This window comes from Aotus nancymaae, unplaced genomic scaffold (assembly GCF_030222135.1).
Source record: "Aotus nancymaae isolate 86718 unplaced genomic scaffold, 86718_ANA_hifiasm-v0.15.2.pri h1tg000067l, whole genome shotgun sequence".
NCBI lineage: Eukaryota > Metazoa > Chordata > Mammalia > Primates > Aotidae > Aotus > Aotus nancymaae.
This window is the reverse complement of record NW_026988482.1, coordinates 10,113,263-10,129,362: the sequence shown is the minus strand read 5'-3', so window position 1 is coordinate 10,129,362 and position 16,100 is coordinate 10,113,263. Positions and strand designations below refer to the sequence as shown.

Below are 16,100 nucleotides of genomic sequence, written 5' to 3'. Positions count from 1 at the left end.
GACAAGGTTACATCTTATGTATTCTTTTGTTTACAACTTTCTGGTAAGAAATTACAAGTACCACAAGTCCCAGTGATATACCTACCATTTGTTTGTTCAAAGATTTACCTTGTGTATGGCAGTTTAAATTAGTGGTCTTTAGTACAGAGTCTTCCCGCCTGTAGTTCTCAGATGCCCCAGCATTGGTAGGCTGAAATGTGATGTTGGAGAGAGAAGTGGAAGAGAAGAGACACTCTTTTCTGACTTTCATGGTATGAGTTTCATGTATGCTCTAGTATTAATCACTCTTATTAAGGTTCAGTAGACTGGGTATCAGGAGTCTTGGTTCTCCTGCAGACCTGTTCCTTTTAAAAATGAAAAAAAAAATAGTCTTAGTGAATGAATGCTGATCTTGGGTTATTAACTTTATTTCTCACTCTTGGAATTTCCATCTATAAACTGAGGGTAATCACAAGGATATTGAAAATGGACTATCACTGAAAAGTCTTGAAAATGCTGTTACTTTTTCCTGTGTGTAGTTAGTCCTTTCCTTTCTTCATAGTTATTTGTATCCATATCTATCAGCTCAACTAGACTATAAACTCTTTGAAAGGAACTGTATGTCATTTTTATCTGTATGCTCAAGATGCCTAGTACAGACCAAATTCTCAATGTTTGAAAAGCATGCGTAATACAGATGGAATAAAAGTATGAAAAATTCAGCCACTTGTTTGTGATGAAAATGGAGAACCCCAACCCCGCCCTAAGGGATCCATTTACTTGCTTCCAGCTTTAAAAATAAAAAATTCCTTGCAAGATCAAGACACAGAGTGGTCAAATAATTTTAGAACACCTCTGACCTTAAGTTCTTCTGTGCTAACAGTGGAAGCGAATGGGTGCTTTCATACCCTTGTGGCATCATATTTGCTATGAGAGATATTCCCTTTCTCAGAAGACCATATGGAAAGTAAATGATGTAAAAAATGAGTCACTCAGTAAAGGGGGTTAGAAGAAAAGGAAACAGAGATTATCCAGCTCAAAAAGAATTCCACACATAGGCAAGTAGATGTAATAAGTTTATTGGATTTCTAAATATAATAAAGTAGTTGCAATTCTTTTACAGAAAAAAGAAATATAATTTCCATATTTATTTTTATAGAGCATTGAAAAAACATAGTTGATAGAGAAAACTGATAGAAGGTAAATAGAAAACAGGTCCTAATATAGTTGGATAATGCACAAACACAAAAGAAAATACATAAATCACTTGCTTATAACAGATTTTATTCTCTTATTTTCATAATGAACTATGAGTGCTATTTTGGATACATCAGTGATGGTTTGTAATGTAGTGAATAAATGCAATTTGCTAAGAATATAAGAAAAAAGAGAAACCTATATTTTAGGAATACCATGGCTCTGTCAGTATCACACATATGAAAATAGACATATTCCCTGTATGTTTTTGTGTGCCTTTCCCCAAGTCAGGGAATGTATTTCAGACTAGCAGCTGATCATGGTGGGGCTATGATTGTGCTTAGCTAGTAGGAAGTGCTGCTCTTAGTAGACACATTCAGCATAGAGAAAACCCGGCTTCTCACCCTCTCCCCCTTATCTATCCACTTGTAAACACCATTTAACCTTCACATAAGATTATCTTTCAGGGTCATAATCATCAGATGGAAACTCAGAGCAAAGCCATGCTGTGTCTTTCCCAGTCCATTTGTTTCTAAGGAAAAAAAAAAATCTCTGTATCCCAACATCCTTATGACACCACACAGATATTTTTGAACTCTTTTCTTGCACTAAAATCTGATTCTCTAAAAAAATTAAAAAATGACTAGTGTTGAAATTGGATAAGGTAAAAACAGAAAAGGAGCATCAACAGGAAGAGTAGGCATTTTTAGTGAAAAGTATCACTCTTTTGCCAAAGAGTCAACTGGATTCATACAATGATGATGACTGGAGCAAGGTGGTCACACTCTTGAAATTATGAAACATGGCTGTTCCAACCTCACCCATAGCTTATGTAAAGGGGCTCCTTTTATGGAAAACAGAATGGTGGTTGACTGCAATGGCGTGGAGTTCATCTTCCATAGTTTGTCCCCTTTTATTTCCATTTGGTAAAACTGGGTAAGGTAGCAGACAACTTTATGACCAAGGGGACACCAAAAGCTTCCTTGGATAAAGGTTAAGTGGAAGTATCTTGCTTTCCCCAAACAGAGGCATATTCAAGTGAATATGGAGCCAACTGACTTAGAAGGAAAGGGAACGACTTGGCAAGTGTAATCTGCCAGCTGGTTGAGTCAGACGACACATTGAGAACGATCTTTTTTGGAATCATGTCCTCCCTTCAACCCTTCTCCTACAATCATGCCCTGTCTCCCTCGTCCTATTTACATGGACCCTCTCCTATCGCCACCCTTAGGTAAGAATTCATCCCTCTAGGCTATGCTGCTGCTCCATCAACAGTATTGACAGTTCTGTCAGTAACCGAACTATGGAAACAAGAGCCATCAAATAACATACACTACTATTTTTAGGAGTCGAAGTAATGCTCTAAGGATCTGGCAAGGACATTTGGCCCCCCGAGCTTCCAATCCCCACCGCCAAGACTTTTCTTTAATTTTCTCTCATGGTAGCCTGAGAGACAAAAGGAGAAGAAACATGCCGACACTCTAACACTCTAAACCCACAATGCTTAGTTTATAAAACACACATATACACACATCCTAATACAGACTATGGCTCTATTAATTCTCTTAAACATTTTTTTTTCCTGACTAAATGTTTCAATGCCATAAAGCTTACATTCCCTTGAAGCAGAGTACAGGAAACCTCAGCAATATGCTACCATCCAGCAGGATATAAATATAAAGAAGCTGTATCAGCAAGGGATGCTCAGGGAATGTGTTTGCAGCCCGTTTCACGGTAGCCGCTCAAGAGGGGATATTGGAAGTGAGTGACTTTCTTCCATTTGGCAAAGTTTCCTTATCTCAGCACCTACTCTTTCTGATGGTATGTTTTTGAAGGCTGCACAGTACGACTCTGGGTACCGTGTGTACATACATATGTAAGGAATAACGTTTATGTTGCTCAGAATAGGCACTTTTTGAAGGCAGTAAATCTAAAAGTAAAGTTAATAGAGCCTATATTTAGTGCTCATCTTCTCACTTTGCTGATGTGTATGCTGAACAGAAGATCACAGATTTGAGTCAGTCTCGCAAAGAGGCCGGAGTCGGCAAATGGCTATATTCAGAACTGGGGAAGTCTTGCCAACTCAACTGTAGCTGTTAAAAAGGCAGACTTGGAGAAGGTGCAATCGTTTTTCTCAAAGGTGACGGCACAGAAGGAGAAAAGGCATGAAATAAAAGCCTGTGTGCGTGGCTCAGGGAAATTACTATTCTCAGGCTCTGTATCTTCACGTCACATCTACTTCATGGCACGGATTTGCTACTTAGAAAGTCCTTTCCCTTTCCTTTTTTGTATGTCTCATAATTGCACATATTCCCTTACTTAGCTGTAGAGAAAGAGAAGCCCCAAATCTGTTAGAGTAATGATAAAGGTGTAGGTTAAAAGACAAAACAAAACGAAAGTGGTTTATTATATAGAAAACATGCAAAAGCTCAATGCTACATCCAACTGTAAAGGTTTCGCATCTAAGTTTAAATTTTCAGTTAAGGCACATTAAACCACATGATAATTTTATGCATGCCAAATAATCAGACAATCAAGTGTTATCTTTAATTCTATTTGCTCTTTGAGATGTTTCTTGAAAAAGAATGACGGCATAATTCAGATTTTCAGAGGGGAAATATTCTGACTTTGCTTAAGAAATAAATGAGTCTTGGATAATTTGCTCATCAGCTTTCCCAAAAGAGGAAATGGGTAGTAAAAGGAAGAAAATGTTTTAAAAATAATTTTGCTACTACTTCACTATAAAGTGTCGGTGACAAGATTTCGTTTCCAGGGTCCTAAACGTTTTCCATCAAAGATACTTCTCAGTCCAGACTTCTCCATTATGCTAGAAGGATGGCATGGTCCTATGCTAGTTTCAATTTGCTACCTAGAGAGGGAGGTCCAAGGCACTTTAACTATTTTGGGCACTATAATCCTGATATGTTGATGTATTTGACACACTTCTAAAAATTAAGCTGAAAGTATATAGGATTAGTAAAATGCAAACACTGCCCAAATACCAACTCCCTTTTTATTATTTGAAAGTCAAAATATGATGCCATACCTATGGTTGGCATTTAAATTCTAAAAATCTCTTTCCCTCTCAAAGTTTATGTTTGAAAGAATGAAACACATTGGGCAGATATATCATAACCTGCCCAAGCTACCCTCTAATTTCTGGTTTATAATTGCTAAGTGAGCATTGCTGTCACCCAAAGAGAAAGAGAGAAAAGAAGGAACTGACTTTTTTCCTTTATACTTAACATCTCCCAAGAAAGAATTAAAAAAGTAGAAATGTATCTAAGAAAAGCTAGCTCTTCCCATTTTGCATTTCTTAAACTAGTTCGGAAGCAGAGTTAAATAATTTGCGTGTGAGGAACGACATTCAGACTCCATATTTACTCTCTTGCGATGAAGGAAATAGTCAAGAAAGCAACGATTACTGTTATGCCTCGGGATGAAGCACAGCAGACACCATACAAAGTGGCAACACAATACATCAATAATAATGACCAAGAATAGTTCTTTACCCTTTCCCCAACAGACAGAAATATAAAGAGGGAATCATGCATGAGAGATAAATACCTTTTTCCACCCCCACCTCAAATTGCTTTGGCATATTTTAAAAGATAAATGGATCCACACAAAATTTAAATAGCTTTTTCTTATCCTTTTCAGCTACTACGAAAATGGGTCAGGTATAGGATTTATTAATTTCCTGGCCTGAAAACCCAAGTGCTTAAAAATAAGATTTATTTTTTGAAGGATCAGCTTTCTTGGAAGGTGTTTATGTCTCTGTGTGTGTGTGTGTGTGTGTGTGTGTGTGTGTGTTCTGAAGACAATATAATTGTACTATCCCTAAATATGGGAGAATATATTATGTAGAGTGAAATATAACATTTTTTATTAGTTTTTTCTTTATGCAGAGATAAATTAGATGATTTATAAAGGTATTTGAAAAGAATGTTTTTCTAAAAGGCTGCTTTTTCACATTTACCACCTCATTGTCTTTTTATTCCCTCTAATCAGACAACACAGATTCCACCCAAGTGAGTCTCTACTCAGGCATACTAGATAATTCTGAGACGTGCTCAAATTGTGTCTTCCATTAATCCATTTCAGGGGTGGGAATACTCCATCTATTCGACAAGAATCATTTTCCACTCCATTGGCCATAATATTCATGAAGCCTCACAGGGAGGTGAGGCACCTTTCTAGTCTTTGAATGTGCCATCTCAACCAAGGCCACCATTCTCCCGGTCCCATTAATGTCTCGTTTATTCCTCAGGTGTGAGGACTAGGAAGGGTTGAGAAGCCATTTGCCATTTAACTTGGCTCTCATTAGTCCCAGGGAACAAGCAGGTGGATGATGATACTGTCTTGATGGATGATAAACTCCAGGGAGGGAAATGCATAACACACTTACCAGGTATGATTAAAAGATTCTTAGATTTAATGCAGGAGTTTTAATGAAGAAATTATATTAGGGCATAGCAAACAACTAAAGGAGCGAAATGAGAGGAGGTAAAAAGTGAAAAGCACACCTTAACAGTATAGCTTCCTGAGGGATGCAGCTCAAGAGAAGGAATACTTGGTTGCTGAAATGCTACATAGAGCAACTTCTAGAGTATACATGGAGACTTTCTAGCAGGTTTTCCAAAAACATGGTACTGAATTCCTTGTAATTATAATAAATCACAAAATGACAGCATCCTGGGAAGCAAAGGCCAAATCTCAGATGCCAATGGTTCCATAACACTTGTTCACAGACATTTCCGGTCATGGATTGGTTGGATCGGAAATGCCTGTGGCGGCAACATGCACTTGGTGCGTTCTCAATAAATGTGAACGGAGAGAAAGACTAAAATGCATTGTTCACCTACAGCAGTTTCTGCCTCTGTGGAACATACATCATGGTCCATGGGAGAGAGGCTTCTTTTAGGAATCAAGTCAGCTCTGCATGCCAAGGAATTCTAAATTATATGGTCTTGGTTGATATTCTGAACCTGACAGTTAAGGAGAGGTTTTCGGTTAATGTAATGTAAACCAACTCTCTCTGGGGTAATTTACTGCAATGTGCTTCTTTCTGCCCGTTGTTTGTTCTTATCAGTGGTCTTTTCCCACCAACTTCCTCACGGTGCTGATCAGACAGAATACCTAGCGGTTTCCCACAAGATGACACAGATGTGTGCAAGCTCTAAATGATCTCTAAGACCACAGTACACGTGTGGATTTGCCAGTTGGTTTCTGAATCTCCCTGGACGACTAGGGGCCTGGTAGTCTATGAGAAGTCTATATTGTCTTCTAAGGTGTTCTCGGCCCTGAGTGTGGCTACCTGTAGACAGTACTGGACTTGCAAGACCTGGGCATATCTCCAAATCTACCACTTCCCAGCTATGTCATAGCTTTTGGCAAGTCACTTAATGATTTGAGCCTCAGCTTTCTCTTCTAGAATAGGACTATTAATAACTGTCCTCCCTGGGCTATTTTCTATGTGGAAGCAGTTTTTAAGCTCTCTTAGGAATTATTATTTTAGAGCTCAGAAAGCTACCTCCAGGTCCTGCCCAGGAGACCGATGGCAGTTTCTGCCTACAGGCCTCTCTCATTCAAAGCTGGGGTAGAAGAAGCCACAATCATGGTCTTCCCAAAGACAAAGGAATACTATTGAAACTAAATAGTCATCAAGAGCAATGAGGAAAGCGTTTGTACATTTCCACAAAAAACTATGGCATAATATAACTCCTTTCCTCAAGAATGATATCCTTTTCCACAGATGAACTAACCGAAAACAATGAGTTTTCAACAGTACCACTATCTTTTGCTTTTGACTTTTTCCTTGTTAGAGCTGGGGATTATACGCCAAATTTCCCAGCATTTTTAAGGTCATTATCAACAAGTCAAATAAATGGGGTGTACTGTTCATGGGTTAGTTACTGCGGAAGGCATGAAGCTACCTAACAACTGTCAGAACGATCTGTCTTCTAAATAGGAAAGTACAACCAGCAACAAAAACTCATAAACTCTAACGTCTGGCTCTCAGAACATCATTCACACTAATTTTAGAGATGCTTGAAAATTTGTATAATCAGAACTTTTTCAAAAAAGTAATGCATTGCTCAAAACAAAACAAATAATAGATATGGAAGGAAAAGGGGGGAGGAAGCAACATTGTATTGTGTACTACTGGTTAGTTTTGTGTGGCACCAAAGAGAACATAGGCCCCAAAGGCTGGCTCTGTTTTAAAGTCAGGGGTAGCTTGTAACAAAATGTGATGCAAGAAATGTAAGACCTCAAGGGGTAATGAGCTCCTCGACACAGGTGATGTTTAAGTAGAGTCGGAATTAGCACTTAGCGATGAATCTGTAAGGGAATTTTAACACCAAGTGGAACAGATGGCTGGGAAGTCCTTTCTAATAATGAACTTAGACTCAATAAGAAAATAGAGATGTCCTGCCTGTTCTCTTGTGGAGGGTCAAAAGACATATACACTTGCTGCAAGAATAGGGGATGTAGCTGTGGCTCGGTAAGAATGCTCATTCTCTGTTACAATAAAGTTCATGGAGGGCTGTTTCATACTGTGCATGTTGGATTATATTTTGGCAGATCGTCTTCTCTTCCACTTATAAAAAGATGGAAAAGCAAGTAAATACTTATTTAGGCTTCCTCTATGCCTTTTTATTCCCATTGAGCCTACTTATCTGGAAGCCTTTTTTTTTCTAGTAAGAAGGAATTTCCAGAAGCCATGATATTTTGGCCAATGCAGCGGGTCTTCTCTGAGTATAGCCCGTGTTTCTCCATTGTGCCTTAAATACTCTTTTCTCAACTTCCAAATGAAGTCAATGAATCAGCTCAAGATTTCTCATCAAATTTTATTTCCTCCATAAAAGTCTTAGTAATGTCACTGGAATTACTCTTCCTGATGCCACATTCCTTCCTATTGAGTAAGTACAGATTGAAGCTGTTTGATCTTATTACAGTTGGCCTGAATCAAAGTTACTTAGGTGCTGATTCTCTTACAGTGATTAGTTAGTAATTACTAAATTGAAGAGCTGAGTAAGGAAAAGAAAAGAAAAATATGGACTCCTAAATGATTAGTGAAAGAATCTGCTCACTTGGTCTAACGTGCAACATCTCCAGGTACAAATATTTGAGTACAGAATGCATGAAGTGAATCTCAAAACCAGTAAATATTTATGTAGAACCTGTAAAGTGTTGATATTTAGTATGAAAATATGGACCGAAAATGTCTTATTCTGAAGAAGACATGGATAAAAGGAAAGGGCTGAATGGATTATGAGCTGACCCAGAAGTGGGAATCTCATGCATTAGCTTGCTTCCCATTTTCAGAATGAATTTGATTTTGGCAACAGAACTGTCTGTACACATGGGAGTTCTGTCCTTACGTAGCTTTTACACTTCTGGGTCTGAGTTTTTTTCCGAGAAATTCCCTTTGGGTGATTCCAATTTCATTTACTTTCAACCCTAAAGAAAGCCTTTCAACTTAGCCTGACCCAAGGTGAATTGCCAAGTTTCACTGAGTACATTAAAAATTAGAAACTATGTTTTTGTCCACTTTTTAAAGAAGTAGCAGACAGTGATGGGACTTGACACTATGTCAGTAAATGGAGAAAAGCTGAATGAGTTGGTGATACTGGACATGAAGAGGCAAAGATTTGGATGTAACACTTGTTTTGTGCAGCTACAGAGCTAGAACAGACTGATGTGAGCAGTAATACATACTGGCCAGGAATAAGAAGATATGGGATGGTAATTCATCAGGAAACTATCAGAGAAGATTCAGATCTTTAAAAGGGCCATGATTCTAATTCATTTGGAAATAGCATTAGTGTTTGAGGTCAACTGTAACTCTCTACAGTGGTGCAGAACACAAGTTGACATGGTGACATTCCTCATTCTTGGTAGGACATTCCATTTGTAGGGCTGAGAACTGAATTTAGAAGCTACATTCAGTGCCAAGTTGACTGAATTGTGGCTGTTTAGTAAGGTTTTTATTTGAGTACATTAGGTAAATACCCACCAGAGTTAAATGAATAAGTATTTCTCTGGCCCTTAAGTGCATGGATATCTAGGGAAATTAACAATGCCACATAACATGAAAGGCTTAATGCCATCATCTGAAAGTATTATAAAGGAATTAGCTGCAGTGTTTCCCCCTCTCTCTAGCATACATAGGTGTTTATAGAATATTAATTTTTATTTTGAACAAAGGCTAGAAGTAGAGATACTTATCAGTTAAATAACAACCAGAAGTTAATAGCAAAAATTTAGCACTTTTTTATAACTTTGCAGGGGACCTGTCAATCAGTTAAAAGAAAAAAAATGCATCTTTTACCCAGCTCTCCACAAAATAAGAGAAATGCATGTTGTAAGTAAGAAAGAGTCCACAACTTTCTGCATGAGGGCCAGGAAAATAAAATGGAAAAGGGAATTAGTGTCCTTTCTTCTGGACTGAAGGAAAATTATGCCTGTAATCTGTGGTCTAAGAAAAGCTCTGGTGCTGTCCAACCTGCTAAAAAAATTTTAGTATCAACCATTACAATATAATATTAGTCTCATGGGCTAAGTGCTAATCTGTGTTAAAATTCTGAAAATATAATAGTTATTCCTTTGCCATAAGGAAAATTATCAAGTTGCAATGGAATAAAATAAAATGCCATCATTACAAATGTAATTTTTTGTGGTTAAACGGCTTTAGACTTAAAAAAAAAATCTTAACCTCATCTTTGAAAGATCACTTTGCATACAGCTGAGAAAACCAGATCAGTCATAAATGAATTTGCCAAAAATCTATGACCTGAGTCCCTGATGAAAAGTCATTAAAATGAAATGGAAAGACTCTATTATCTCATTTCACTTTACTAATAAATACAACCTAAAAATATGGCCCTTTAAAGGAAGATTTTTATGGATGCCACATATAATTTCTGGTAGCCTTCCCCTTATTAATATAATCATAATTACATAGGATCATAATGCATTAATTTAATTTATAAAAAATCCAAGTACAGCAACACTAATAGGTAGGATGGAAAGAAGGAAAGAAAGGGAGAGAGGAAAGTAGGAAAGAAAATCAGAAGGGGAGGAAGGAAGAGGGAGAAAGGGAGGGAGGCAGAAAAGAAGAGAGGAAGAATTCTCACCAAGTCGTAGTAGGTCCAGTCAGGTAACTTTTTAAAGGTTTAAAATAAAGCTATGCTATCCAAACAACAGCCTCATGAGAAAAGTTTCATTGTAGTTATCTGGCAACTAAATAACTTGACCTAAAATATTCATGGTTGCACCATGTTAATGTCGCACTGAGAACCAGTTTTCAGCTTGTTTGGACCACTATTAAATAAGATGGAGACAATTCAAAAATACTTGAATGGGTGGTAAAAGCTCAAGCTGAAGTCCCTGTATTCATTATGTGACTAGAACTACTGTAAAATCAAATAAAAACATTAACATCCAATATATCACCTTCTGGCATAAGAATGTTTTACCTATTTAAAGACCTATGAGATACTTCCAAGACAAGGAAAAAATAAATACTACTTAGAATATATTAAGATGAAAAGTTGACTTTCTCTCTCTCTCTCTTTTTTTTTTTACTTTTTTTTTTGATGAGTAATATTTTTGAGATTTGGTGGTTACCATTTACATTATTGACACTTCAGTGGAATATTCATAGTAGCGTATAGATTCTTTGAAAATAAGGCACAAGTGTATGTTGCTCTCTGTCTCCCATGAGAGTGCACCAAATGAGCGATCCCAAGAAATGGACTTCAGGCACATTTTGCAGAGGTATCTTTTTCAGTTTGCTGGTTTCCCACAGATGGCTAAAGCAGGGGTATGGAACATGCTGTCATATTTCATTCATAACACACATGTACTATAGCTCTAGGCGACAGATGGACAATCGCTTGTTTAAACTACAAATGTGAAATACTAAGGTAGAATAGCAATATTTCTAGAAATGTATATGAAAAAATAAAGCCTTTCCAAGCCAAGAAGAATGGTGAGAGGCTCTGAGGTTACATCAGTGTTTCCCTGATCTCCGTAGCAGCTGCCGTAATTTCCCCAACACCCTTCAAAACTTGATAATGGAAGGATCAGGGGGCAGCAGACACAGATTTGACAAGAGAAACCCAAACCATATCAAATAGAAATAACACTGTTATTCCTGGCTGGTTCACATTAATAGGATTTTTACTAACTAACTATAGAAATGGCTGAAAGTTGTGTTTTCAGAGTCCTGTCTATGTTCCTTTAAATCTCTACTATAGCCCCATGGAAAAAGCCCTCTCTTTCTTCCTCTGTACCCAAATATAAAATACTTGTTTAAATGTAGTTATTGTTTTATATCCTTGAAACCTCACCATAAACATCACTGCAGGATCTTTCATAGAGAACAATTACAGTGTTGATAAGTCCACCTCCTTAATCAGCACATACCCAATAAAGTAATTTTGATCAGAGAAGTTGCCCCCACAAAGATAACAATGTGTTAATGACAAGAAAAAGAACCCACATCTTTGAGCTGCAGAGATGCCAGCATCTAACGACCTGATGCCTTATGCTGGGACACATGACTTATTTTTGAGTCAATTTTTTTTAAGCACATGCCACCATGTATGGCTAATTTGTTTTTTTATTTTATTTTACTTTTTGTAGAGACAGGGTCTCATTATGTTGCCCAGGCTGGTGTCAAACTCCTGGCCTCAGGCGATCCTCCTGTCTTGGCCTCCCAAAGTGCTGGGATTACAGGTGTGAGTCACTGCACCTGGCCTTACTTTAAGCTTTAAAGGCAATTTTCTTTGCCACTGAGACTCCATGTTGAGTCAGTATGGTCTGAAGATCAAGAAATTTAAGAAATCTTATTTTGCTATGTTTTGCAGAACCCATGATATAGTGGATTTTTTTCCTTTTCCATGTTTCTCTTGTTATACAGAATTACCAAATATTTATATTCTTGAAACTTTTCTAAACCAGTATATTTTTACAAACTCTCTGTTATAGACTCTGATTTTTTCTACTATTTATGTATTTAAATCACAACAATTTTGACATTATATCAGCAGACAGTATGATTATAATCATTAAAGTAATACAATCTTTTTCTCTTTGTTGCAGGCAAAATTTCATGCAACTAAAATATTAAAGAGTGACTTGGCATTGTTTAAATCAAATGATGATTAATAGAAAAGACAAGAAAGTAATATAAATCATACATTTAAGAAATCCTAGAATAAAATATGATAGGATACTTTCCTTATTATACCTAGTGAAAGAAAAAAACCCTAAATCTAAATATTTCTACATATGTATGAGTGCACATTCATTATTATGAAAGTATAAGTCTATATTAAAAAGAGATTTACTTAAAAAACCTTTGGTAAAGATACTCTGAGGTTATGTGATGAGAATACCTAACAAAGATTGTAAGCAAGCAGTATTCTGCTGACAAAGCCACAGGGATGGGTCTGTGACGGCATTTTCTTACAGCTTGTTCTTTTGACATGTAAACATTCAGTTACACAAGCATTTAAATGTAATAAGCAAGTAGAATGTTATTGCATTTTATAGTATAAATATTCAATACATTCTTCTTCTTTTGGCAAAATTAATAATAATATGACCACCTTAAGAGATAGAATCTATCCCTCAATAAATTGGACTCTTTGCTTTGTCCTAAAGAGAATTTCCCCTAAAGTATCACATAAAAATTTACCAAATCGATTCAAGCTGATTACATTATCAGCCCTATTGTCAGTCAGTGCTTCTTGAGGTTATCAGCATGGTCTGGCCTTCGATTTAGAAGACAGGAATTCAGAGACACGTTAACATTGCCTCTCAAAACTCACATGCTGCTCCTAAGTGAATCTCATCATATTTCACATTGTGAGAAATATACGATCCAAGATAAGAGAAGCAGGGTAAGAAAAGGACAGTGGTCAAAGGAAACTCTTAAAAGCTATAATTTTGGTGGTTCTAACACAAAACTGTTTAGTGACAAAAGCAAATGAGCCATACATTAAGGATGAGCTGTAGTGATCACTGGCTCAAGAATTTCTAGTCACAAAAAAAGAATCACTTTTATGATCATTCCTATTCAAGTAAAATAAATTTAATTGGAATTCCTGAGGAATAGTTTGCAATTCAAAACATGTCTCCATAATTTTTTATTTCAGTTCTGATGTTAAAATTAAAAATTAAAAAAAATCACTAGAAATCTGAACATCACAATTATGAAAAAGATAACTGTGGAGTAAGGGAAGGGTATATTGGAGGATGTAATTATATTTGCTATATTTGGTGTCTTAAACTAGGTGTTAGGTATATAGGAATTCATTATATTATTATTTATACCTTTTTGTAGACTTAAAATACTCCATAATTTAAACGTACATACTTGTGGGAGATTTAAAGAAAGGTTTAAGAAATTTCAATCCAAAATACTTAGTTTACAAAATGGCAATTTGCCATGACTAAGCTAGGTGTCTCTCCTTAAATGAAACATGTTCTAACTTATTAAAAGTATGGCTTGGCAGTTGGCAAGCAAGTGTTTCACTGGCTAATAAAAGTTTGAATAAAGATTCTAGGCAGAGATTCTGCATATTTTTAGCTCATAAAGACAATTTTTTTTCAGTGATTGTCTTTGAAAGTGTGGTGTAAATGTCACATTGATGATATGAAAATGTCTCCTGCAATCTGTAATTTCAGTTGCAGAAGGATTATGAGAATAATGAAACTGTGGTTTCACAATCTTTTCAAGCTTTCTACTCTTTTGAAAGTAAACTAAACAAAGCTGCACAATTTTATTTTGTATGCTCTGATTTGCAATCGTCAGGCAAAATGGACCTGGGCCTAAAAAAGAAAGAGAATTTGAACTGTGTTTTTTCACAGCTTTCATCCTCTAAAGTCAATTTTGATAGTTGTGTTGGATATTAAAATAAACATGACAACATTTCTAAGATGAAAAGTGGGACAGTATTGAAAATGTTATATTCTAGAAGAAATCAAGTTTGTATTACAATGTCCAGGTAGTGTGGAAAAGAAAAATCTTAAGATAATACTGTGGGACAATAATGGTTTTTAAAACATAACCCCAAAATGCCTTTCCAGCATATCCCACCTGCAATTTCTTTAGAAAAATATTGAAGTTTAGTTGTCTGTCACCACTTATTAGCCATGGGCCAATAGTGTTTTCAAATGAGCCCTGATCACTCAGATCCTGAATTCTGATGGTTGCAAATTAAATTTGGGCTTGTTCTAACTTACGTAATTTACAACTTAAATTCTTTACAGCCTAACAAAAAAAATAAAACTGTGCATTTCCCTCCCTAAAAACATGAGTAGTATAAAGCAACAGAAAACATACTCTTCAATCATGGGAAAAGAATGGCTGCTCTTCATATTCACAGGCAATATGGAAATGATAGGATGGAGATTTCAAGGCTAAAAGCACCTGTGCGTTGGCAGGCTCACCCAGGAAAAACTATGTGACAGCAAATACCACACTAAAAAAAGCCATTCAACCAGATGAAAAGTGAGACAAACATAGGGATTAAAAGTTACAGGAATGCAGAAGTGAATGGGATGGAGCATAATCTGTGCAAAAATGTGGAAGTCCTTGGGAACAAAGGCCCATCAAGATCCTACATGATTCAAAGTGAAATGTGTATTTGGTAACAACTTTAAAAAAAAAAAAACTCATAATTTATTATGTGTTTCTAAGGAAAGGTTAATAGCAGATGAAGAACAGAAACTATCCCGTAGTTTGATGGCCTTTCCTCTATTTTCGTATTTCTTATCTTTTTCTTGTGTTCGTTCTTCTCAGTGCCAGCTGAACAGGTGACTGAATCTAAAGGTCAGTGCTCGCCTTGGCGGTCAACACCCTGATACGGGCAGAGTTGCAGGTCTTGCAGAGGATGTGCCCATCCAAAGGGTAGCAGCCTTGGTTATCTCCTTCAGACAGGAGACCACCACAATCCTAGAACGATAAAAACAGATGGAAATGATGTAAGTAAAAACGTTACACACACACGTGGAGAACAAATGATTGAGCTTTCTATTCAAGGCTGCCATAATGTGGCCACTAGCTTTCCTGCTTTACATTCTGCTAATCCCCTGTATCCTTTCTCCACTATATAACATAGTATATCTCGAATGTAATTGAATTAGTCCCCGTATCCTTTCTCCACTATATAACATAGTATATCTCAAATGTAATTGAATTAGAGACTGGGGACATAAATATAAATGGAGTAAAATACTCCTCCTAAGGTCACTTCGTATGAAATACAGGTGCAAGAAGAGAAGAAGCCACGGATCTCAGCTCCCATGTGGAAGTTTGCTGCCCCCACTCAAACAACGAGAGAAAATAAGAATGTCCCTAACCACCCATTCATTTTTACCCTTTACCGTTTGTTGAAGGATCTCTCAAAATGCCTGCACAGGTGCAAGCATGGAACGTTTTGGCCATTTCTGGGAGACAGCAAGGGCAGACTGATTTCTGTCAAGTGGGCAGGCTACCAGTGGCTTCTGCGTATTTGCTTCAATTGTTGTAAGAAAATAAAATCCTAAAGTTTGTGGGGAGAAGTGGTTTGCTTTACTTTCTAAAGGAGATAGCATTGTGTAGAGCAATGACAGCTAGTCTGGAGGCCTCCTGAGGACCACCCATAGTTTTGCCACAGCCTGCCTCAGTGCACACAGGCTGATTGCCATTCTGAGAATAATTTCTGCCTTTTCAACCTTACCAAGCTGTTGAAAATATCAAAGAAGATAATGGATGTGGGTGTACTTAAAAAAAAAATGCAAAGAACCGTGTAACTGTAAAGGAATATGCTACTGTTGACAGCTCCACTTAGGGTCCATTCTGACAAGTGTTATATAACAGTTAAATGCTGGCCTCTGTCTCTGGAGAAAGTAGAAGTTTCTTCGGA

General features: G+C 36.8%; 1 protein-coding gene across 8 annotated transcripts in view; it reads right to left on the bottom strand.

The window, feature by feature from the left end:
• Positions 1 to 1,042: 1,042 nt before the first annotated feature.
• The window catches only part of LPP (LIM domain containing preferred translocation partner in lipoma), a 725,954-nt gene continuing 710,896 nt past the window's right edge, over positions 1,043 to 16,100 (bottom strand). For all 8 annotated transcript variants that reach the window (XM_012470875.3, XM_064366916.1, XM_021668859.2 and 5 more), the window contains one exon: positions 1,043 to 15,148. In XM_012470875.3, coding sequence (XP_012326298.2) covers positions 15,020 to 15,148 — 129 coding nt within the window. In that variant the 3' untranslated portion in view covers positions 1,043 to 15,019. The remainder of the gene's footprint in view (positions 15,149 to 16,100) is intronic.